At 40.7% G+C, this 23,076-nt stretch overlaps 1 protein-coding gene across 1 annotated transcript in view; it reads left to right on the top strand.

The window, feature by feature from the left end:
- Window positions 1-9,213: 9,213 nt before the first annotated feature.
- The window catches only part of CMSS1 (cms1 ribosomal small subunit homolog (yeast)), a 31,854-nt gene continuing 17,991 nt past the window's right edge, over window positions 9,214-23,076 (top strand). The window contains exons 1-2 of the mRNA XM_009706427.1: window positions 9,214-9,310; window positions 21,221-21,321. Of these exons, the coding sequence (XP_009704729.1) occupies window positions 9,214-9,310; window positions 21,221-21,321 (198 nt within the window). The remainder of the gene's footprint in view (window positions 9,311-21,220; window positions 21,322-23,076) is intronic.

The raw sequence follows: 23,076 nt of genomic DNA, 5'->3' as shown, positions 1-23,076 counted from the left end.
ATGCCCTGCCAGAGGTGTGAGCTTAGGTTTGTATCTTTCCCATTGTCAAAGGAAATCCATTATCATTCTCTTAAATCACATGTGTGTTTCATTGCTTCTACACAGAAGTGAGCTACCCTTTTGTATCCTACACAGAACAGTTTCACCCTGGAAAACTAATCTAATTGATATTTCATTTTATTTTGGGTTGGGTTTTGGCAGCTTTATGGATACACTGGGGTAAAAGACCATGTGAAGTTACTTACTCTTTTTTGCCCCAGCTTTTTCTTATGTAGAGGAAAAGTCGTAATTATGGTGCCTATCTTCTTAAAAGATTTAGGTGATGCAAGTGGACAGCTGACAGAGGTGGGCTGCATTTGGCCTAGTAGTGTAGCAATGAGGGGTTAAGTACCCCTTAGTAGGGGTAGGTGCTGCTAGGAGCAGGTATGTTTCTACAGCTGTATGACAGACAGTGCCTTGAGACAGCAGGAGTCACACCCTCTACCGTGCCCCCACGCAGGGACCAAGGAACAGTTCCATGACCTCCCAGACACCGAGCAGGCGGTGCAGCAGCTCACCCCATTGAGAAAGGGAGAGGGTTGGGTTTTGTAGAAAATGAAGCATTTTTGACATGGTCGACATGGAGAAGTGTACTGGCTCAGAGCTAGAGCTCCATGTCTGTTGTCCTCGTTCCTTTACTGCCACCACTGCCACTGGCTTCAGCAGTGTGCTCTGCTCTTCTCTTGGACTTAGACCTCACTGCCACATGGCTGTCTTCAGGTTTTTCCCCTGGTCCTTGATCTTTTTCTGGTTTTTACATCCTTCTTGGAGGAAGATTCGGTATCTACTACTGCTACTGCATAGGGGCAGTGTACAGCCACTCCTTCAGGTCGTGTTTAACTGATGTTGGAGACTGCAGCATCTCAGTAGGAACCGGGAGAGTCCTGGGCAGTGTAACATTCTCGTTTCCATACAGTAGCAAAACAATGGTGAATTCAGGATGTAGAGAAGAATGCAAAGGAAAATTTAAGTGCTTTGTGAATTTAAAGGTATAAATTACACCGTCTCTGCTGGGGTTTATGATGTATTAGCACAATACTTGCTTATTTTGGGATCTGGTTCTTTGTTTGCCACATATTTCTATGTATGTTTTGTCAGTCCTTAAGCATGGCTCACTTAAGCCTGGGTTGTACAGATAATGTAGACACTGCACTGTGTGTTGAACCCTGAACATCCTGCTTTTCTCTTGTCTTTGACAACTTATGGGTTTATCCTATGGTGGATGACGTGACATTTATGTTGGCTCACTGCTATGCTTTTTAATGGAATGCTACTGTGGCTTGTCTTCATTATAATAGAGACCTATTTTAAATTAAAATGCTTTATTGATATGAAAAAACTTATTTTGTAATTAGAAAATTTGCTCTACTTTTAATTAATACAAGTATTGAAGAGGTTTCTGAGTCTATTTTTGGCATTCTGCAGCCACATCACTTTAGTGATTTATAGTTGAAACACCTATTGAAAGCCTCCATAATAAAAATTAAAAAGAAATTAGATTACCTCTGAGACTTAAAAGAACTGTTGAAGAATTTATTAGAACAATGTTAAAATATGCCCTAAAACAAGTTATGTTAGTCTGCAGGTTGAAATGGGATACCTGGGAATTCAGAGCGCTGTACTACTCCGATTAATTAAAATATAGTCAGCTTGAAACCTCCACTATAATCAAAATTGTTCCCCAAGGTTTTACCTTCATTACAGTCCTGGTGCAGCCTTCTAGTCCCAACCATTGCTGAGCTAAGTAATTAGTTCAGTTTAAAAAAAAAAAAAAAATAAAAGGATAAAATTACGATGACAGTACATAGGATTTTGTTGTTGTTGTTGCTATGCTGGGCTGTGTTTGACGGTGTTAATTGTATATGGCCATTCTTTCTGCTGCCAAAGACAGTGAGAGACAAAGTATCTCTGATCTGAGGGCTGTGCTGTTTTCCATATTGTAAGACTTGGATTATTTTACAATTGCTATTTTCTGTAACTATTATTTTATTCTTCTATAGCACTTTCTTCAAGAATCCTGTAGCACTTTATGTATGTTATTTAGGGTCCAAAACACCTCATTAAGGCATATTTCTGCATCTTGATTTTTGCAGTAAGATGAACTGAGATGGAAGAAGTGCTAGTGATTTACTAAAGGCTAAGCAGCCCCTATCAGATGTAGAAATGTGTACTTGCAAGCTCCATAATACAACAAAGCACATACATGCACCTGACTTCCACCCAAATAAATCCTGTAGGATTCTGTCCCCTGAGCAGATGTAGTGGGCATGTACACAAAGTGCAAAGAAAACACAATGTATCAACTCTTATATGTGGTACATCCTCAACAGTTGTAAAGTATGAAACTGCTTGGTACATACCGTAGCTTTGCACTTTTGATAATGAAAATTTCTTCAATGTTAACAGCTCTTTTTAAGTGATGTGTCACAGGAAAGGACGGTAGGAAAGAAACTAGTCTTCTCCAGTGGTCACTCCATACCCTGCATTGCTTGATGAGACCTGGTGTTTCTTCCTTTTGTTTCACTGGCAAGGAGCAAACTTGATGGGGAACTCGCTTTGCACATTTGTGATAGGGCAGAAGAAGAGTCTGAAATGGAGGACAATCTGTGCTGTGAAAGAGATTCGTGAGATTCTTTGCCCACGTAAGGGGACGATCTGTGGGAAGACTCAGGAAGCCTATAAATAGACTACATGTTGTCCACCTCAGGCAGCTGGAGGTTGGATGAAAGTTGGTGTGAAGGGGGAGTGAACGCTCTGTTTTTCCCTCTTCAAGAGTCTCAAGTTTCCTGTTGCAAAAGGGTTGAGAGGTCATACAGTTTCAGCCTCTCGGTGTCTACTTATCTATATTGAGAAACTCCATCGCAACCTGAGCTGTCTCGCCTTCTAAGTGGGCCGGTGCTGGTCGGTAGGTGAATGTACAGTGGGGAATGTGCAGCCCGTTGGCTTGGCTGCGTGAGACAAACTGCACAGCAACAGCACGTGCTCGAGCACACGAGTCCTAATGCATCATCTCAGCCCTTCCTTTTTCTCTTGTACCGACAAGCTCGTCCTGTACCACCCCACTTTCTTCCCAAGAGGGATTTCCATGGCTTCCTCCTCTTTTAGGCAGGTATTGTGTGAGTGGACATATGATGGTACGCATCAAGTTGTATTGGATGACATCTCTAACCATTATGTTAGCAGAATAAAATGGTAACAGAAAGAATGGCTGCCACTCGTTTTCTGTTTAAATTCGGTGTTCTTAAAGACAGACAAGACTTGATGTAAAATGCCAGTTTTTCACATGATTTTTAAATTGTCTCTTTGAGGAGAGTATCTAAAACATTTGTCATTCATTTGGGGATTATTTTATATTCTTTTCATCCTTTGCTCTTGTATTCTTCTGTGATATTATGAGTCATCAAGAAAATTGCATGAGTACTGTGCTAAATACAACCGTGTTGTAAAGACTGGTTTGGTTGGGGCTTTTTTGTTATTTGCATGCTAGAGGTTGGACACTGTTCTCCAGTTCAAGTGAATGCCTGAGGAACAGATTGGTATATTAAAATGACGGTTATGAGTGAAAAATGGAAAAGTTCACCTCCAAGGATTTATTTTAACAGGACTATGTTTAGTCCAAGTTTCATTTTATGTAAAATTGTAATGTACAGTTTTGCAGCTGTGCGTATGCACTTTCACTGTCTGATATTTGAGACAAAAGAAATCAGTCTTGTTGGATTGCTTTCTGTGGGATTTTAGGCCCAGTAGTGATCACTGTGAATTTGCTGTGATTGAAAGGATTTAGGCTTATGTAATGGAAGAGAAGAAATTTGTGTTAAATCCCAGTTTTAACTGTTTCTCCCTTCATGACTGTACCACATTGTATAGGTAGGATTTTCATTGGGAATTGTTTTAAAGTTAACCACCGTCATCTTCACATGAAATGTACTGATACCATCTAGCCTTGTCTTTAATCCTTTTCCTTGGCAGATGTCACAGAGCAGCAGAAAGCCATGCATACACCATTCATAGAGAAACTGCTTCAGCAAAACACAGCCATTGCTGTGCTGGTGCTTTCCCAGGCTCCCAGCTCCTGCTGAGCTCCCCTGAGAGAGCAAAGGTCTTTCTGTGAGCGTGCTGTGTACCGCCGTTACTGCCCTAAGAAACGTGTGCCCTGCTGGAGCGCTCTGGATTCAGCTTACTTTGGTGGCTGGCACTAAACTCGGAGTTGGGAACAGCTCTATGAAAATGAGAAAACAATCCGTGCAGGCGGCCAGCTGTATGTCCCTCAGTTTTTAAACACTTTTGAAAGCATATATTCAAGTATAGATAACCACCGCTGCTCTGGGTATATACATGCTGTCTCATACTCCTGCACACTGATTTGTAACATCCCAGGTAAACTACTTTCACTTATTTAATTTCATTCTCATAATTTTTAGGCAAAGCTGTCGTGATTGCTCTCCACTTCATCTAGTCAAACTGAAAATCCATATCAAAAAAGTGCCTTTTTCAAAGGAGATGCTTCATCTTAGCCTCAGATACTATGTTTTGCTGTTAATGGATAGACAGTGGGTCTCCACCCCCTGTAACTTTGTCATTGTATATACGCCGCTCTGTACATATGTACATGCATTTGTATGATTGCAAGAGAGAGATGCAGATGTGACCGGGGGAAAGCAGGCTTCATCCCCTGTGTCCTCAGTTGCCCTGGCGGTCAGTGTCTGAGGTCAGGCAGGGCCGCTCCTTCTGCCTCCCCCTCCCCTGCACTCGGAAGACCCCAGGTTCCTGTTTTTAGCCAGAGGCTGTGCACAGCAGACTTTATCTCACATGAATGGGTTGTGTGCAGTCCTGAATGACCACTGAAGTAAGGGCTGAGACCCACAAAACTGTACTGAGTGGGACCACAAGCAAGGCACCGAGTGTGGCAGATAGGGGTCTGCCAGCAGTTTTCACCAGTTTGGAACTGGCAATTGCAGCTGCCAAGCAGTGTGGGACTGCAGGCATGTAGAGTACCTAGATCTTCAAGTAGTTTTTTTTTTTTTCTTTTTTTTTTTCTGTGCCTTAGATGTGAGCACGAAGCTTTATTGTGCTTTGGGTAGGCAGGATTAAATTTACCACGGTTAAAAGTAATATTTTCTAATGCAAAATGTGAAAACCAGTGCTGGAGATCTTTCCATTAGTCTCAACACTGTATCAGACTGAAAGAAAATGCAGGCTGCTGTGGCTATTCCTCATCTCAGAGCAGACTGTTTTCTGCAACAAGATAACATTGTATTTCAGGTGCACAGAGAGCAAAATGCAGCAGAGGACCCCATAGAAAAGCTCTGTTGGTTTTTTTCCTCCTATTTTTGGTAGATGGATTTGTGAAAGCAGATCAGACAAAGTTTGGGGCTATGTGGCTTGTTGCGAGTGTGAACTTTGATTTCTTTCCCCTTCACTGTTACCAGGAAGTCTCAGGGGAAAATTTTCTTTAGCAGATGACTACAATTATTTAATTAACTGCTTGCTTAACTACAACTTTATGATTTTTCTATGCCTGTAAGTATCTTATCTCTCTTCCCTATACAGCACGTATTGGCACATCATCCTCTGCCCCTCCTTGGAAAGTATATATAGGAGTCATGGCAATAGTCACAAAAGGTTTTGAAAGAGAATTTCTATGCAGATGTTGAGATGGAGCTGCTTCAGCAGCTGTAGCAACTTCTTTTCATACCAAACATTTTGTTCCCTCCTCATGCAGGCATACACACAGAGACCTGTACCCCCAAGTACTCTCGGACTGACTCTCTAGGTGCCACCTTTGCCCTTCTCACACTGTTCCATCCCCTTTTGGGTGTCCCCGCCTGGATGCTGGCTGCAGCACCAGCTATGCAATGATGGTGGTGGATGGAGATGAGTTCTGGGTCCTGCTGGCTGACTGCAGAGCTACGTGCCAATGATGCTGTAGCGTCTGACAGGGCCTCTTGCTAAAGGTACTTGTTTAAGGATGAGTTGAGGTATGCTTTGACTCCCTTCAAAACCCCAGCTTATTTCTGTCAGTTCAGTTTGGCAGGGAGGGAGGAAAATCCCAGCATCATTTGTTGTTTGGTTGCACCAGGAGAAAGGCCCCAAGCAGGAACATAAATGCAGCGAGCAGTGGTGGGGATCTGACTGCTGGTGGGACTTACTCATTCCCCTGGGGCTGTTTGGATTTAGCCATCTGGCTCTGGCCCTGCGTACACCTGTCAGCTGAGGGGGACTGTGCCAAAGCCAGGAGTTTGTGAATGTCCCCTTGGAGCTTTGCCTGGCCAGCTGGCAGCATGTATCATCAGCCAAGCCTCCTCTTTCTCCTCTTCCACAACGTTGGACATGTCAGTCAACGCATGTAGCCGTGCCCTCCTACCCCCAGTGAGGAAGGTGGATTTCAGCCCCATCTAAGCCCCCCTAATAGAAATGAAGGATTTCAGTCTTTCTTTTCTGCACTAGAGGAGGAAAAGAAGATATTTTCTTTTTTTATTTTCTTTTCTTAAACTTTTTCCCTTCCATGGTGGTCTCCACTAGGATGGGCATATCATGCCCACTGGAGATCAGACCTTAGCAAGATGAAGCAACTCATTCTGCCGCTGGCTTCCAGAGAGAAGAGATGAGAGAACAGGAAGAGAAGGATCCTACCAAGCAGGATCAGCCCCAACCAGAAAGAGGTTAGAAGCAGACCAAGGGTTGTCTATGTTAGGACATGAGGCCTGTTCACTCAGATGTGCTTCTTTCTAACTTCTTTCAGTAATGCCATGCTTATAGTTATCATCGAAATGATACTGCCATTTTCCATTGCTGTCATCCTCTCATCTGTATGCCAACAAACCTCCCACCAGTTTTAGTGACAGTGACCTTTTAGGCTCAGCTCCCATGGGGAAGGTGTGATGACCCTCCCTTCAAAACAAGCCAGTCCCTGGCTGCCACTGGGACGCAGCAGCTCTCCCGCCCCTCTGCCAGGGGGGTCCTTGTGAATGCTGTGTTAGTAAGCTACAGTCACATCCGTACGACTTTTTTTTAAGCCACCCCCTACACCTCTGATGTCTCTGACGTTGCTGGGGAATTAACATTTTCCCACACGCACATGGAGAATAGGTGCCACAAAGTGTCACAAAAACTAAGTGAATTCATTAAGCAATAACTTTAGGCAAAACCTGAACATTTAAAAATGTATAAATATGTATTTGTCCTCTTTTCTATCAGTACATAACAACTATTTATAAAAGGTTGTTGCCAGTCTTAGGCAGCAGTAGTTGCTTTTATACTTGCTGATGAACTTGATGAATGCGTTTGCAGTACTTCAGTAACCCTACCATAGCAGCCTCTTCAAGTTCTTGCAATGTAAACCGTCTGGATGAATCTGAATTACCACATGCCACACAGCCTGAGTTGGCTCCACAGCATGCTACCCTAATTATCATTTGTTGAAATGTCTTAGGGCTGCTAGGAAGGTATTTTGTGTGAAATGGATGGTGTTTATTACATCCTCCAAATAAAAACACTCAAGACTCCAAGCATAAATTACTAAGGAAAAATGAGAAGCAAAGGATGATAAGATGATCTTATATGAAGGTGAGAGTAACCAAAATCAGAAGTCTCTTCAGCAGGTAAGACTTCTGCCACCTTGTAATCTTTTACTTTTTCAACTTGATGTATGGCATTGTTTAACCAGAAGGTATATTGAGAAAAAATAACCTGAAGTAAGTGCAGGAATTCACTTATCGTGGCTTAGATGAACTCCCAGTGACTTAGTGACCTTTCTACCCTTTGCTTATTATTAATCCAGAACCCATGTGCCTTTCTTCAGATGTTTCTGCTAGGCTTTTACGTAGTGTTTATGTTATGAAGAACTTTTTGGTGCTGCCACATCCATCTTTGGACCTTTGAGTGAAGTGGACCTTTGTGTGTGTTTGCTATGGTCATTTTGCATTAGAGAGTGTGTGTGCGCGTGTGTGTGTGTGCCAGTGCTAAATCTGTGGCTCCAGAGTGTCTTTACATGATAACAATCTCCTCATGTTGGAGTCAACACCGCAGTATCATGATGTCCATGTGACCTGAATTGTGTTAGGATCTCCTTACAGACAGGCATGCGATGCTGTACTCTGTCCAGGGTTTTTTTCCCCTTAAGAATCACAACAGTTTAAAATGGTGCTGAGGAAAACTATCCAGCCATGTGTGCTTTTAAAAGGAGAAGCAATGCAGGACCAGTGTAAAGCATACAGTGGAAAGGAGATCAAATTCAATATGATCTTTAATGCTGCCTGTACTCTTGATTGAAGCCTAGCAACTTCTTTGGAACTGTAAAGGGATTTGAGCATGTGTTTCTCTTAATTTTATTTTTTTTTAATATCCATGCTATTTGCAGCAAGCCCTATATTGCAAACCTGAAGCCATACTTTCTCATACTGTACAGAATAATGTAGCTAAAACGTCACTCAGCACATCTAAATGCATGCCTATATCTTTAATCATCATGTATATAGTCACACATCTGTTTTTCTCTTACTTTCAGAATGATGCAGTCTATTGGCATGGTTGTGTGCTTTTTCAATTAATTTAAACAGGTAAAATCAGACAATATGTATTCTATTGCACATGCTGATATCCTTTTATTTTCCATTTCCTTTAGACAGTGATAAGGAAAATTGATATTTTGAAATTGAGAATTTCATTATCCAAAAATACTCTTAATGCTGACATGCAGAACTGGTCTAGCACAAAAGCATATCTGATCCAAGTCATCATCAATTGCTCTCTAATTATGATGACAATATAAAAATTAAGCAAGCTTACCTTAGGTCAGGAGACTCTTTCTTGCTGTATCTCAGGCAGTTTCCTATCCTTATTCGCTTGAAGTGGGAAAATCCACTTGAATGAAGAAAAATAAATACTAGAAGAGTGAGGGATTTAAGCTTCTCATCTGAGCTGCTGATCCACTTGTTTTAGCAAATTGCAAAAACCTTGATCCGGTAGTAGCTCAGAGCGACTTTCCTCTCCTTGTGTGTTCTGTGGGCTGAGAATCTGCAAGAATAGACCTGAGACGGTGCTGCAAGAGAGAGACAGTGGGGGGACCTTGGCACGGAGTTGGACCAAACTCTAAATATAGCCCAACCCACTTTCCATGCAGTTCTCTTCATACTCTGAAGGCAGATGACCTTGTCAGAAAACCGACCTCCCAGCATGTCACTCTCTACAAAGAGAGGATCCGAGGGAACAGAACTGCAACGTAAAAGGACAGAAAAGCAATCAACCATCTGCTTGCAGCAAAGTAATATAGGTATGAGCTCTATTTTTATGGCAGTTGCAACTGATCGAGTCATAATGTGCTTCATTTGATCATTTAGACAAATGATCCGCATGGCAGTTCACAAAGGACCTGTACAGATGAGAGATTGTTGTAATTGCTAGTCTTAAATAGAGAGCACTGACATAGATGGAAAGCCTGTCACCTTTCCTCCTCTCAAAAAACTTAACGCAGCAGAGTGTGTAGTATTCCCTAAAAGTTTCTGTCTATAAGAAATCATCCTTCCTTTTGCTTGCTTTTATAGTAAGACTTTTTGGAAAAGTGAGTTAAATCCACAAATGTATATTCTGGTACCGTATAAATCTGAGATGCTAGAGTAGCTTGAAAGGGCAGTAGAACCTGCAATACCAGAGACCAAACTGCAGAGAAATGTGTAGTATATGCAGAGGAGGAAGCAAGAGAATAAGAGGTATAGAAACGTAACCCTTGCGCCTTAGGGAATTGCTTTTTCAACAGATGTTTTATAAGCCAGGGAATTTGCCACTCTAACTCTATGTGGCAACGTGTCAGGGTATTTTGTTCTTAACCTGAAAGAGAGTTTAACTCGATATGAGTCAACCTGATACTCTGTCAGACAGGGACCTGATACTGCTATGTCATATGAAGGCTTCTAAATAAAAAATGCTGCAGAAATCTGAGCAACTCAAAATGTCTTCCTTCATGTTCTATGTTAAGACATGTATGAGAGTTGGGATAAAAGGTTGTTTGCGGTATTGTTCTTCAGTGTGATATATTTGTTGGTGGTGACATATCTAAGTGTATGCTACATATATGCATGCATGCAATTTTCAATATTCAGAGAAAACCTGAGAAAACATCAGGACTGTGATAACCTTATACTATAGATGTGCATGTCTGCAAAATACACGTGAGTCAAAAAGGCGTGAATGATATCAGTGGTCAGTAAAGTAGCAATGTGTATCTATGAACAATAATTTGGGCTATTAGGTTTTTGCAAAGTGTGCTATATATTTTTTTAATTGAAGCCTACTGTTTTTGGCAAGTTCCACTGTCTAATTTTATTGTGATCTATCAGCTCGAGGTCCACAGGGTCAGCCAAACTCTGTGTGTAACCTTCACAGCCAGAACTACAGCTGTGAGCCACAGCTGCTTCCCAAGATAGTGAGGGAACAGTAGAAAATATGAATCTCCTGCAGTATTAAGGGAGACGTCACATCTGGGACCATACTACATTCCTGAGCAAATCGTGCTCACGGTAAGACCTAGGCTAGAGCTCACCTATTAAGTAGTTTTATGGATTTATCCAAGTTCCTTTTTCCTCCCAATTTACCTATTTCTTCCCCATTAACAAGAATAAATGTTTGTTAGGAGTGAATATTATAACAAATGAAAGATGCTGGTGTTTGACTTTGAAGAGAGGACCTGAGAAAAGAATGAGTCTGCCTCCAGATAGTCATATGTTGAGTGACATACTAGCACTGTGTAAGTAGTGAAATTATAAATGTATGGGTTACCAACATCATTAAACACCAGTAGCATCATGCTATCTGCGCTCCAGGGTGGTACTCTGATGCGATCCAGACCAACCCTACCAATTCCAGCTCCACAGTGCCACTGGCACTTCTGCTGTTCTCTCCAGCGCTGGAATATTGAAATCGCCACAGATCCCCTCATTCGGAGCGTGAAGGAGATGAAGATAAGGGAGGGAATATGTACTCCTTCCCAGCATGAGTTAGTACTCCTCACCCTCTGCAGCAAACACCTGGAGCAGCTTCCATTTGTGATAGATCGGTAGTTCATAGAAAAAGAAGGAATAACAGTGCTCGGTGCATCCTAAAGCACAGGAATAGTCATACTTTGCCAGGAACTGTGGCATCCACTACTCCTATATGAATATTGTGGAGAAGGAGTGATTTCTTGCTTATACAAATAATACACTGGTTGGCTTTGGGGAGGGAGTGTCAACCTTTGGGGACGCTTTTATAGAGTAGTGATGTTTGTGTGCACAGGGCTGTAAATGTTGCCTGACGAACCCCAGTAATACAAACTTCCTGAAAGGAGGGGAAAAGGCATTTAGAGTGGTTGTATGAGTTCTTCAAGATGGATGGAACAGTATTTTGTTTGACTGCTGTATACACTCAAGTTTTCTTTACGATGGCTTTTGCATGAGTTTTCTGTCCACATCACCAAGAGGGAAATGTAGTAGGGAATCGGGCCCTAGTTTGTGCCTAGCTTTTCCTGGGCTCATACCTTGTGTTTTCCTTATGATGCTGGACAGTCTTTCTCCTCCTTTGTAGACAATTTTTCTCTTTGACTACGCAGCATTCTTTGGTAGCATTTCCTCTGGAATGATCTGGGTCTGACTCTTCCAGAGCACAGGCTGTTTCTTCTCTCAGATGCCTCTGTTGGGATTGATACTTATTTCAAGCCAGCCTTGTGGGGCTCCCCCTCATACAGTCATACATTCTGTAACTAGTATTTGTGAACTGATTTTTTCATTTGATTAACTGCAAATTCCTAGGCACTTGTAGTTATTTAAAGATCACATGCAGTGTTTCACAATGTGAGATATGTGAACCATAATGTCTCGGCCAGTTTCCGACATGGTCAACTGTATCCTGGCTTGCCCCATTCCTCTCCTTTTTGGAGTTGGGTAGTGTTCTCTTCCTAGCATAAACTGTTGCGCAGTATTGCTGGCCTCCTTTTAAGTGGTTTCTAAAGTGACTGTAGGATATATAATGCCTGGCATCTATCAAGAAGAGAAACCCTTTTTACAAGGTTAATTATTTAATTTTATAACATTCATCCAGTAGATTTGTAAACAACCAAAACCCATGCTACTTACGAACCAACAAGACAAGTCTCCCACTTCCCAGGCTCTCTAGAAATATGCTTTTAAACAGAATTTGGAGATTTAAGGAGATTATCAGAAGTTTCAGCATGAAGGATAGTTTTGGGGAGAACAAAGGAAAGAGAAATGAGGAGACTGCAGCGACTTGTGGATGTTATCTGAGCTGTCACTCATAGTGTCATTCGCGAGGGGTACTAGAGCAAACCACAGAACTGATTTGCACTCTGTGCTCATGCATTATTGTATCTTCAGGCTCTGGTTGCTCTTGTTTGGCAGGCTGTAATGAAGAAATTAAGTTGGATGGCAAACAATAAAAGGGCCTGTCATATTCCCAACATGTCAAATCTTTGTGTTTGCCCTTTGCTTACAATGGGTTTTAAAACTACAGTGACTAAATGAATATCGAGTTCTCCCTTCTTATCTTGGTGATGCTGTTATTCCTTGTGCAAGGCAGCGATAGGATATAAAATTCAACCCTTGTCTTGCAGGAGGAAAAGTTACTTTTATTAGGAGTGTGGCCTACTACTTTTACATCTGATCAGTCACTTTCTGTGATTTTTCTAACATGTTTCTGTCTTATAAGGCGATATATAGAAATGAAAAAGTCAAATTATGAATACAGCTGCATTGTATTTGTACTACAAGCTGGCCCTAACCTTGATCATGTGAAGTTTATTCTTCTGTGCTTACATGTGTGCAACAGAGTATTTCCACTCTTTTTATTCTCTGATATGTCCTATATTTTGTTTCCCTCCCAGTCAGCAAGTCAAAATGTGTCAAAAATGGGTTTGGAAGTACCCATTTTGAATATTAAAACATTAAAAATAAGGGAGGAAGGAGAGGTAGTTGTTCAAAATGTTCTGTGGGAGATCCTTTGCATGGCAGATAGTTATGTCTGTGTGCTTAAAATTTTTTTTTATTGTATCACAGTGTAGTGAAAATTAATTCGATATTATTCCATTAAGACCTGTTCTTTTTTGCTTGAATGGGCAGTGATTTTAATTTAAATTGCCATTCAGTGTAAGAAAGAGGAACCTAAACTGAATATCCTGTCACCAGATATATCAGGCAAAAAAGAATTGTGGTAGATGTGCCTTCTGAAGTGCCCAGGGAAGGGGTTTACATTTTTGTAGGAATGTTGTCTTTGTCTTTGTAGGTACAAGCTATTGCCAATACTTAGAAACTGTTACCAGGAATTCCTACACACTGTTTGCAAGAAACTCTGACTTGGCATGGGCTTAGGCTGGATGGAGTGGGAAGGAGCTTATGCCATCTGAATGTCACCTAATGGGACAAAATTGAAGTGCTTTTGATTCTTTGATAGGACTGTGTCTGTTTCTGCTCAGTCACATATTATATGCCCTTGAGGTATGCATCACAAGTACACTACAAAATACCTTTTTTAAAGTACCTTGACAGGTAGTGCTTACAGTTCAAGGCATCCTTGAACATCCTTGAACAACTTACTGTTGTGCTGGAATAGGCCTGTTTCGGGAAAGGAGTCCTTAGCTCATAGAGATGGGAAGAGAAAACAGTCTGTTGCAGTAGGCTGATAGGGAAAGTCGACAAAGGAACGGTACCTAACTGGTAGTCACCTGCAGCAGAGCTTTATCACAGAATCATCAGGGTTGGAAGGGACCTCCAGAGATCTAGTCCAACCCCAAGTGTGCAACTTCTTACTTCCTAGTAAAAATAACATACCAGTTCATTCACAGTTTTTCCTCTTTAGTTCCAATTGGTCAAAATACGAAATACAGAAAAGAGATCCTCCTTTCGGGATTAGGAGTGCTAGTGACACACAACTGAGTACTTTGGGATCTGTCCAGGAGGCAGTTTGAGCTGCTGCTTGCCTATCGTCGCTGCGCACAACTGGCCTCCACACCTGCATCTCTCACTGCTGCGCAGAGCCTTTCCCTTTTGTCAGGGAAGTGGTTGAGCTTGGAATGCTTTAAAACATTTAAAATGTTAATAATTTTTTCTTAGTTAATCAGCCCCCCAGCCAAGCTTGTTTCATTTAAAAGACCTCGTCTGTTCCTTTGGATACTGATGGGCAGCATGACAGCACCCACCTGAGCTTCATGTTTCCTGCTGCCTTGAGGAGTGATACCATAATGGTATGTTAAAATACCATTATCACGGCTTTTAGCCCAGTTACTGTGATCAGCACAGCTCTGTTGGCAAGAGGAGGCCTCTCAACTAAGCAAGGGTGAACAGGGACCTCAGAGCCAATTTTGCTGACAGCTGTCAGATTTTACAGAAGATTAATTGACCTTGCACTGCATGTACCTGATGGGACATGTGGGGGAGATGCAATGAGAAAAATTCAAGGGAGTGCATTGACATTAAGATCACTTAATCTGATTCACTGAAGATTTAGGCCAGTTTTTAATGGCAGAAGTATGAGGAAAAATAAGGAAGTCGCAGACTTCAATTTTATTTTTTTCTCTGACCTCCTCCCTGCCCTCCTCCTCCTTTCCTCCCAAAGAAAAGCAATCTAAAATGACAATTAAGAAAAAACTCAAGATGTGCCCAACATGCTTGGCATTTTACTCAGCATCAGATATTTTTCAATCTGCTGAATTTAAAGCTGAGAGCCCTGAGAAATATTTTTCCCCTAGATTAATGAACACAGATCGGTACTGTTTAATGAACCAATAAATAAAAATGTAACCTGCAAAGCAGCCTGAAATTAATCCATTATAACACACCCAAACTGAGTGAACTATGCCCACCTACAGAGTAATGACAAGCACATACTTTCCTGTAACATATCTGAAACGAGAAAGAGAGCATAACAAATATAAAACCTGTTTCCACAGTGTACAGGGCTTTTTGTTAAAAATCAGAACGCACAGGCTTTATTTAAAGTCTGGTTTCAGATATGAGGCAATTTTAGAACAGTCAGAGGAGGATGGAAGTCGGGGAGGGCGCAAAAATAAATTACATACAAACCTTTTCATGTGTGTAATTCTAGTTAAGTACTGGTATGTAGCCCTGATGGGAGCATGAGGGAGAAAGCAGGGATTTCTGTTCAGATCCAGAGACTCTTTTGACCCTGAGTGTGTCTCGGACTGTGGGCAGTGCCAGATATGTCAAATAAAAGTTGAGGGAATCTCCCTCATGGACATGGAAGGCAGGTTCCCTCCAAATTCTGTCACAGAGATTAGTTGAATGGTAAGAAAGTAACTTGTCCTGTATTGGCCTATGTCACTCAGGGTCTTCTGGGTAACAAATAGATGTCTGATCTCACATAACTTCCAGATCAAAATAAACAAACAAACAAAAAAATAGTCAAAATTATTCCCTCAGTTGTCTTTGGGTATGTATGCAAAAGAATATTTTTCTATTCCGAGCTTTCTTTTTAATTACATGTTCTCATTGTTCCTACATTGTGAAGAGTTGCAAGCACCATGCCTCCTTTCTCTCTCAAAAACCCCCTTCTGTTCTCTTCATCCTCTCTTCCTGTGAGGAACTTCCTAGGGCTACCATCATTTCTGTGAGCCTCCTTTATCTTTATTTCAGTCATAGGCTGACTCAAATCACAAGTCACATTTTCCAAAGAATGTTAAGATTATTTTCTGTTCCCTTTCAGTTGTAACTTTTTATTTGTTTTGGGCCATTTGGAGGTGTGCTGCCTAGAAGAGTTTCACTTTTTCAGTCAGCCGTAGTCCTTATAAGACTTAAGTGATTATGTTGTCGTCACTATAACTCCTTTATTAATTAATTCAGAGTAGAAAAGTAACATGTGAAGGTCAGAAGTCTCAGTAATGGTGATTCAGCCTAGCGAACACAAATTTGTATGTACGAACTATTTTGTACAAACAAAATTGCATTCACATCAAAGCACATGTCGTTACCTCCTATATGATTAAGGTCTTGTCTGCCTTTAAAAATACTAGTATAAATAATCAAGCAAATGTGTGTTCTGTGTGAATATATTAGTTAATAAAGGTGATGATTAAAGGGAACCTGTCAAGTTATCTAAATATCTGTGTGCTTATTTATTTATGTGCATGTGTATAAACATGCAGATGTGTATGTATTACTATAAGTGTGTATATGTATATATTTAGTATACATATTGACATACTTAGACATACATGTATCTATCAATATTACATTTTAGAAACTATTGCACTGAATGATTTTAAATAGCGATCAGTATCACAAATGAGAAAGTCTTATTCATATATATATGTGTGTGTGTGTGTTAAGCATAAATGGCTTTTTCCATTTCAGCATGGTTCAAAATAAAATCAAATATAAATATTTAGTGACTGGGAAGCCTGTTAGTATGTTGGTGTGTGTGTGTGTTAAGCATAAATGGCTTTTTCCATTTCAGCATGGTTCAAAATAAAATCAAATATAAATAAAATATAAATAGGAAGCCTGTTAGTATGTTGTGTTAGTATGTGCCATGTTGCTGATGTAATGCCAAAGGAAAAAACGTGAGGAGCTGTGGAGTTCACATTTATTTTTCTATATCAAGAGCGTTACGTGACTGTTCAGACATCTTTGATGACCTTGTGGTTGCATAAGGTCCATACATTGCAGGAAAGCAGATGCAGAGGAGTGCTGGGCTGAGCAGCATCACCCCTTCAGCAGCGTGTTCCATCGGCTGCCTGCCCGCTCATTTGTACCGCAAGGGAGATGAAAGTCAACGTTGCATTAATCAATTAGGTTCTGCATTTGAGCCAACTTGTTATTAAGGAAGGATTTGTGCTCTCCTGTTCTGGCAGAGAGGAGTCTCCTGGGCACCTTGACTCCTCAAAGCAGGGCGCACAGTGCTGCTCTGATACAGACGTGTTTGGGATCTGTGAGCTGGGTGCTTCTGCATTTATTCACATCAAGTTATGAATGATTTTGTGAATAACCCCGCTGATATCAAGGTAGCTATTTGCAGAGGAAGGTACGCTGTTTAATGTGAGCATCATTGGCAGAGTCTGGCCTGTGGTACTTTGATGCCCACAACAAAACACTTCTGTCATCATGGGAGCTGACATGGTGTCACAAACAATCACAGCTCGAAACTAGCTGCTGTCTTGACTAGGACATGAGTGGCTGTTTCTGGAACAGATAAAAAGTTCTCCTGTTGTATGAAATAAAGATACTTGGGAACTGCAGAAAGATATTCAAAATAACTGTTTTCACAGGTGTTTGTTGAGTGTGAGGCTGGACATCGGTTCCCTCTTCTTTCGTTTCTTGCTGAAAGTGGAGGACATTGCATCACAAAGTGCAATCCAAAACTCAGATGGGCAGTGAACAGGTGGTATACATTGTCAGGCTATTTCAGATCGTGGAAACCATTTGTCCAGTTTTAGATTGCTATTGCTAGCAGTGTGTCTTTGAATTATGAGAAAGAGAAGAGGTTATTTAAAACTTAGATGACTCCTGTTTGCCTTTCAGAGCATGCCAAATGGGATTTAAGAAGGAATGCTTTTAAAGATCACAGGCAGCTTCCCCTGAATCTATTTTATGCAATTCTCATTTATTTCCAATGTGAAACATTGGAAAGAGCTGGCTCAGCAATTCATTTCAGTGAGACATGCACAGATATACTCTGGAATGAGTGTTTGGGGCTTAAGCACAGTGAGCAAGAGGGACAAAGAGGTAATTAGTTCTGATTTCTTTGATGTACTTCATTTATATCATCGTTCCACAGCCTGCTTGGATGTAGTGCATCCAGGACCTTGGGGCTGTGGAGCTGATGTATGTAAAAGCTGGTCACTCCTCCAGTATCTCTGGAGTCGGGGCAGAAGAGACAAAAGTCAGTGATGGATTCTCAAACACAGAAGCTACCCTACAAAAATGCAGCACAAGAAATTTGCCAGAGGAAGAGTGATACAGAGGGAAACAAGCCCATGGTAATGCACGGTGGTAACACTGAGTTACCAAGACACGTCTTAAACTTTCAGGAGTATGCTGGATGATGTAATTTTTCAGCTGCTTCTAATGGAGTATCATGTCTGAGGTTTCAAAGTGGCCAGAGGACGTAAGTGGTCAGTAACTTTGGAGAGGAATAGGCCAGGGAAGGAGCTGTTGCTGTGCAGGGACAGGCATATGGTGCAGGAGCACTCAGACATCCTCAGGAGAACAGAAACGAAGAACCCAGTAGATTGGCACAGATATTTGAGTTGTAATATAAGGAAGAAATTTGTTAGTCTCCAAACCTTCAGCTTTCTCTCTTTCCGTGTTTGCCTGCTGCTGTGTGTTAGGCTGTACAGGACTAGATTTTTTTGTGTGTGTATTAATAATAGATTTATAATAAAGTAAACCCATACAGCATTGATGAGGTTTTAAAAAAAAAAACAAAAGTGATCTTTTGAATACTCTCATACTCTCTCCTTTTTACTTCTGGTGTCCAGTAAACTTTCCCAGAAAACTTTTCACCTTCAGCCAATGTCTGATGAACACTTGGGACGGTAACTGTGATGTTCTGGCAAAAGCGGCAGTTGTACTGGGGGTGGCTGCTCATTCTTCTTGCTCATGATCCAAATCGCAGCTCAGAAGAAGAGTCAATCGTACTCAGTTTGTCCCTCAGAAGAGAGGGAAAATAGCTCATGAGGGCAACTCATGGAGATCAGTGCCATATATTTCCTAGTGTACAAGTAAGCCTGAGATTTAGACTTGTCACCTCGCTTGCTCATGACCTTTGGGAAGAGATCCCAGAATGGCTGGCCACCTAGTGTCCTCTGAGGTTGACTTAGCACCAGCTTAAGGGGCAGCTTAATGTTACAGCTAGTCGCCCGGGAGTGACATTCCGGCTCTTCCCCTGCCACCAGCCACTCACTCAGGCGGGATCTACCATTCGTGTGGCCACAGTCCATTCGGCTGCTGATTTGATGGCTGTACCTGCAAAGAGAAGGAAGCAAATAGGCCAGCTGAGCTGCACTGTGCACTTGGTGCGCACATTTGTGCATTTGCTGTAGATCTAGAAAGCGGGTGCTTTTCTTGGTGGATTCCCATTTAAGATTTCAGAATATGTCTTCATCCTGCATTGAGATGCAAACGAGTGCTGTGATTTCTTTCATGCTGTTCATTTTGGTCTGAATTAAGTTCATTAACATGTTTATCTAACCTCTTCACTTAGGAGTCTCTTAGTTGTACTGGACAGAAGACAAATTCTCTTCTCAGTTGCTGCTCTGTTTCTAAATCTCTTGCAGTTTGCCAAGAATCTAATCTATATCAAGTAAGATTTCATGACAAATGACATCCAACCTGCTAAAACATTCGCTGATTTTCTTCACTTGCTAGCTTTCAACTTCCCAAACTTTTTTGAACTGTTAATGGCTGTCACAACCCAACTTCAGGATACTGACTGTTACACGAGCTTTTCAAAGTGGGAAAAGGAGTGGAAGTTACAAGATGGCATCTTTCCAGGCATAAATATGTACCCATTTTGCTATCCATTCTGTTGCATTAGGATTTTCAAAGCCACTGCCTTACTACTGTATAATATATAATATTGATCTCTGTGGATGAATAAAGATTCCTTTTTCCCCTTCATATCCTTTTACTTAGGTTTCACTTAAATTCTTTGACATATCTTTCACAGGTCCTTTCGCTTATGTTTTCAATATTTCAACATGGAATTAGTGATTACCAGCCATAGTTGATTTTCTCTCATGTTCTCTGGCCATCAGTTTTCTCTGCTCACAGCTAGTGATTGCATAGATGTAGTTATATCATCTATGCTTGGGGTGATGCTTAAGAAATCACACTGTTCCTCTTTATTCAAAATAAATAACTTAATCTTGGAGCTGTGAATTTACAACTTCATAACACAGGAGATTGCAACAATGACTAAGTACCTGTTGGGTGGAAATATTCCAGATACAGAAATTGAATTATTCCATTCTAATTATTCCGTTCAATGGATGATAATGCTTCTGGCAACGATCAGGGAAGTAATTCAGTCCCCAGCAGAAACTTCTGTGTTTGAATACAATATCTTAAGCACTAACATAGTACTATTAGAAAGAACTGTTGCTGTGGATATGTTTTTTTCTCCAAAGCCTCCCTGTAGATAAAAGAGATGAAGAAGAGAATAAGTAGAAACATCTTAATTTAAATAATTTTCTTTCAAAACATAAGCCTTTTTTAGTCTTGTGGGCATTCTACTTAAACTTTGGGAACGGTGCCTTTGCCTAATTATTTCTGAAGTAAGAGACACACGGTTGAAGTGCTCTTGCAGAAAATGTCTCCATATATTTTTATACAATAGGACATTATACCGATCTTGTAATTTTTCCTCTTCAGGTAATTGGAATCAGTAGGCATCTGGGGCTTTTAGGTGGAGGCTGGGGTGGGTTTTGTGTGTGTTTGGTTTGATATATTTTATTTCTTCCTTCATCTGCAAGACTTGTTTTAATAGGAAGAGATGACTTATTCTGAAAGAAACATCAGCAAGGGTGGGTTTTGTGTGTGTTTGGTTTGATATATTTTATTTCTTCCTTCATCTGCAAGACTTGTTTTAAATAGGAAGAGATGACTTACTCTGAAAGAAGCATCAGCAAACTTAGCAAGAAAGATGTATTTTTACCATGCTGTTACTCTTCAGTACCACTGCTGTTCCTTGTTTTGGGTCTAATTAGATAGGTCTGTAATTATATATGGTGAATGCAGTGCTATGGATCAAGATTATGTTTTACGTGTTCTGAAATAATGTGGAGAGATGTCATGTGATTTGAGATGTAGTTTATCAAAAACATCTTCTGTCATTGTTCACTGCTTAGCTTAATTCAAGGGAGGTTTTGGAAAGATTAGGTATTTCTATCTGTAATGCTGCAGCTGGCACCCACTGTGCAGCATTCCAGAAAGATAAAGAAATATATTGCCTGCCAGATGTAATACTGTGAAGAAGAGGGGAAACCTGGGACTTTTCTTAGAACACTGGTATTTGAAATTTATTCTAAAATGATAAAAAATTCTTACAGCTGTGCTTATTGCCAATCTTGAGATTGTATTATTGTGACAACCTTTCAGCTGAAGATTTTATCCTTATTTTTGAATGCAAAGATAGGAGATGGATTTGAAAAACAGTAACAAATACTCTGCTTTTTTCTCATTAGATCCTTCAGATGATGAAGCTATTGAGAAAGCAAATGGTAACAGGACAGCAACACATCAAGATTCAGATTCCAAACCTGCTGTGACAAAGAAAAGAAAGCAGGTTTGTAAATTTAGCAATTGTGTAGAGCACAGAGATGATAATGCATAGGGAAACGTAGTCCCCTTTCATTCAGTAAAGGGGACAGTTTTCTTCACTCTTTGTCTCATCTGTTCATGTAATAAGATTGTTTTATTTATTTTTTGCCTTAGTTGGAAGTGATCACATTCCAATACATTTCAATAATAACTTCATTCTTGTTTTGTATGAGCTGAGATTGCCAGGCCTGTCTCCTACAAAGTGACTGTCTAGTGATAGAAGCCTGGATAGTGCTACCAAGTGTCCTCCCCTATAATCTTTTCCCTTTCCCTGCACGCACAAGGCCTTGAAAGCTATATTTATATGTTGTATAGCAGCTCTACCCAAGTGTGTCCCTAGTGCAAGGTCCAAGTGAAGAAGATTTTTAGGTCTACATGGGTTGATGTTTTCATAGCCTTTCACTATTAAAAGGTTCCTTTAAACCCAGGAGGAACTGCGTTGTTCAGCATTACATGGAGTATGCCAAGGAAAAAGGCAGCAGCATGCTCTTTGACACACAGCATCACCCCCACTTGAGGAAAAAAGTCATTTTGAGAAGTCTCTGGTTTGAAAGTAAATTTCTTCTGCCTTCTTGATACTATAAAGGAGAATTGACTGACTGGCTGTCAAAGAGCTAAAATTACATTAGAAGCTATCTCTCCTTGAGGTTATGGATATTAATTTTGACCCCTAGGTCAATAGTAAATTCACTGTGTAATGCCTAGGCAGTCACCCAAGTGAAAACCATTTGCAGAATGTTCTTTTTTTGTAACAGAGAAGTGTGAACAACGCAGTAGCAATTACTGTGCTTTTGGGTGTCTTTCCAAGGAGACCAAAGGTGAAGTGAGCCAAATATCTGAACTGGTTCCACGTTTTGATTAGGGAAGAAAGAACCGAGCAATACAGGAGAAAGCTGTATTATTGCCTTTGTACGTGCTTTACCAGGGGGTCAGATGATGAGGACTTCAACTCGGTGAGGATGTTTACGGAGCCACTTTTTATCAGTATTATCTTCACTTAAGCGTTTAGAACTAAGTTAAGACAGTTTGTTTGGAGAAGTTGCTTTGCTTTTTCTATGAGAACATTAGAAAGGATAACCCACACAGGTTATCCTGCCAAGGTGGACTGAGACTGCTCAGCTGTAGCAGAACCCCTGCCACAGCTCTTCCTGTCATATATAGACTATCTGCATTTTGGAATCAGGTAGTTTGATGTTTAGCCACAATACTCCAGGAGGCAATGCTTTATGGGAGCTGAGAGTCATGGGCATGTTATTGCATGTCTTTTAGATCAAAACACTTGCGAAATCAGCTGTATTTACAGAAAGCTAGTAGTTTTGTAGTTCTGGTGCATATAACATAGCCCATTTTACTCATTCCTGCCTTATTCACAGGCTGGAAGCTGTTCTACAGTGGCTTGGCACCTTAAAGCTAGTCAGGAGACAACCAAATAGAATTATGAACATTTATGTTTCTAGTCTGCGCTGTCCTCAGGCTTACAATGAAATGAATAATTTGTCTCCAGTCTGAATGGCACATTGATGTGTTTACTTTGTCACAAACTCCAAAAGTCGGAGTATATGGCTGACCTAGAATGTAAACTTTCACACACATGCAAGAATGTTTTCACTCTACGTTTGAATTTCCAGTAACTTGGCAACATGTAAAGAAAAAAAAAGTTGTTAGAAATATAATACAGGAAATATTTTATGTCCTGTCTATGATTAACAAACAAGGAATT

The sequence above is a fragment of the Cariama cristata genome, unplaced genomic scaffold (genome assembly GCF_000690535.1).
Source record: "Cariama cristata isolate BGI_N322 unplaced genomic scaffold, ASM69053v1 scaffold1158, whole genome shotgun sequence".
Classification (NCBI taxonomy): domain Eukaryota; kingdom Metazoa; phylum Chordata; class Aves; order Cariamiformes; family Cariamidae; genus Cariama; species Cariama cristata.
Note: the sequence above shows the minus strand (reverse complement) of the source record. Positions and strands in the feature narration are given on the sequence as shown.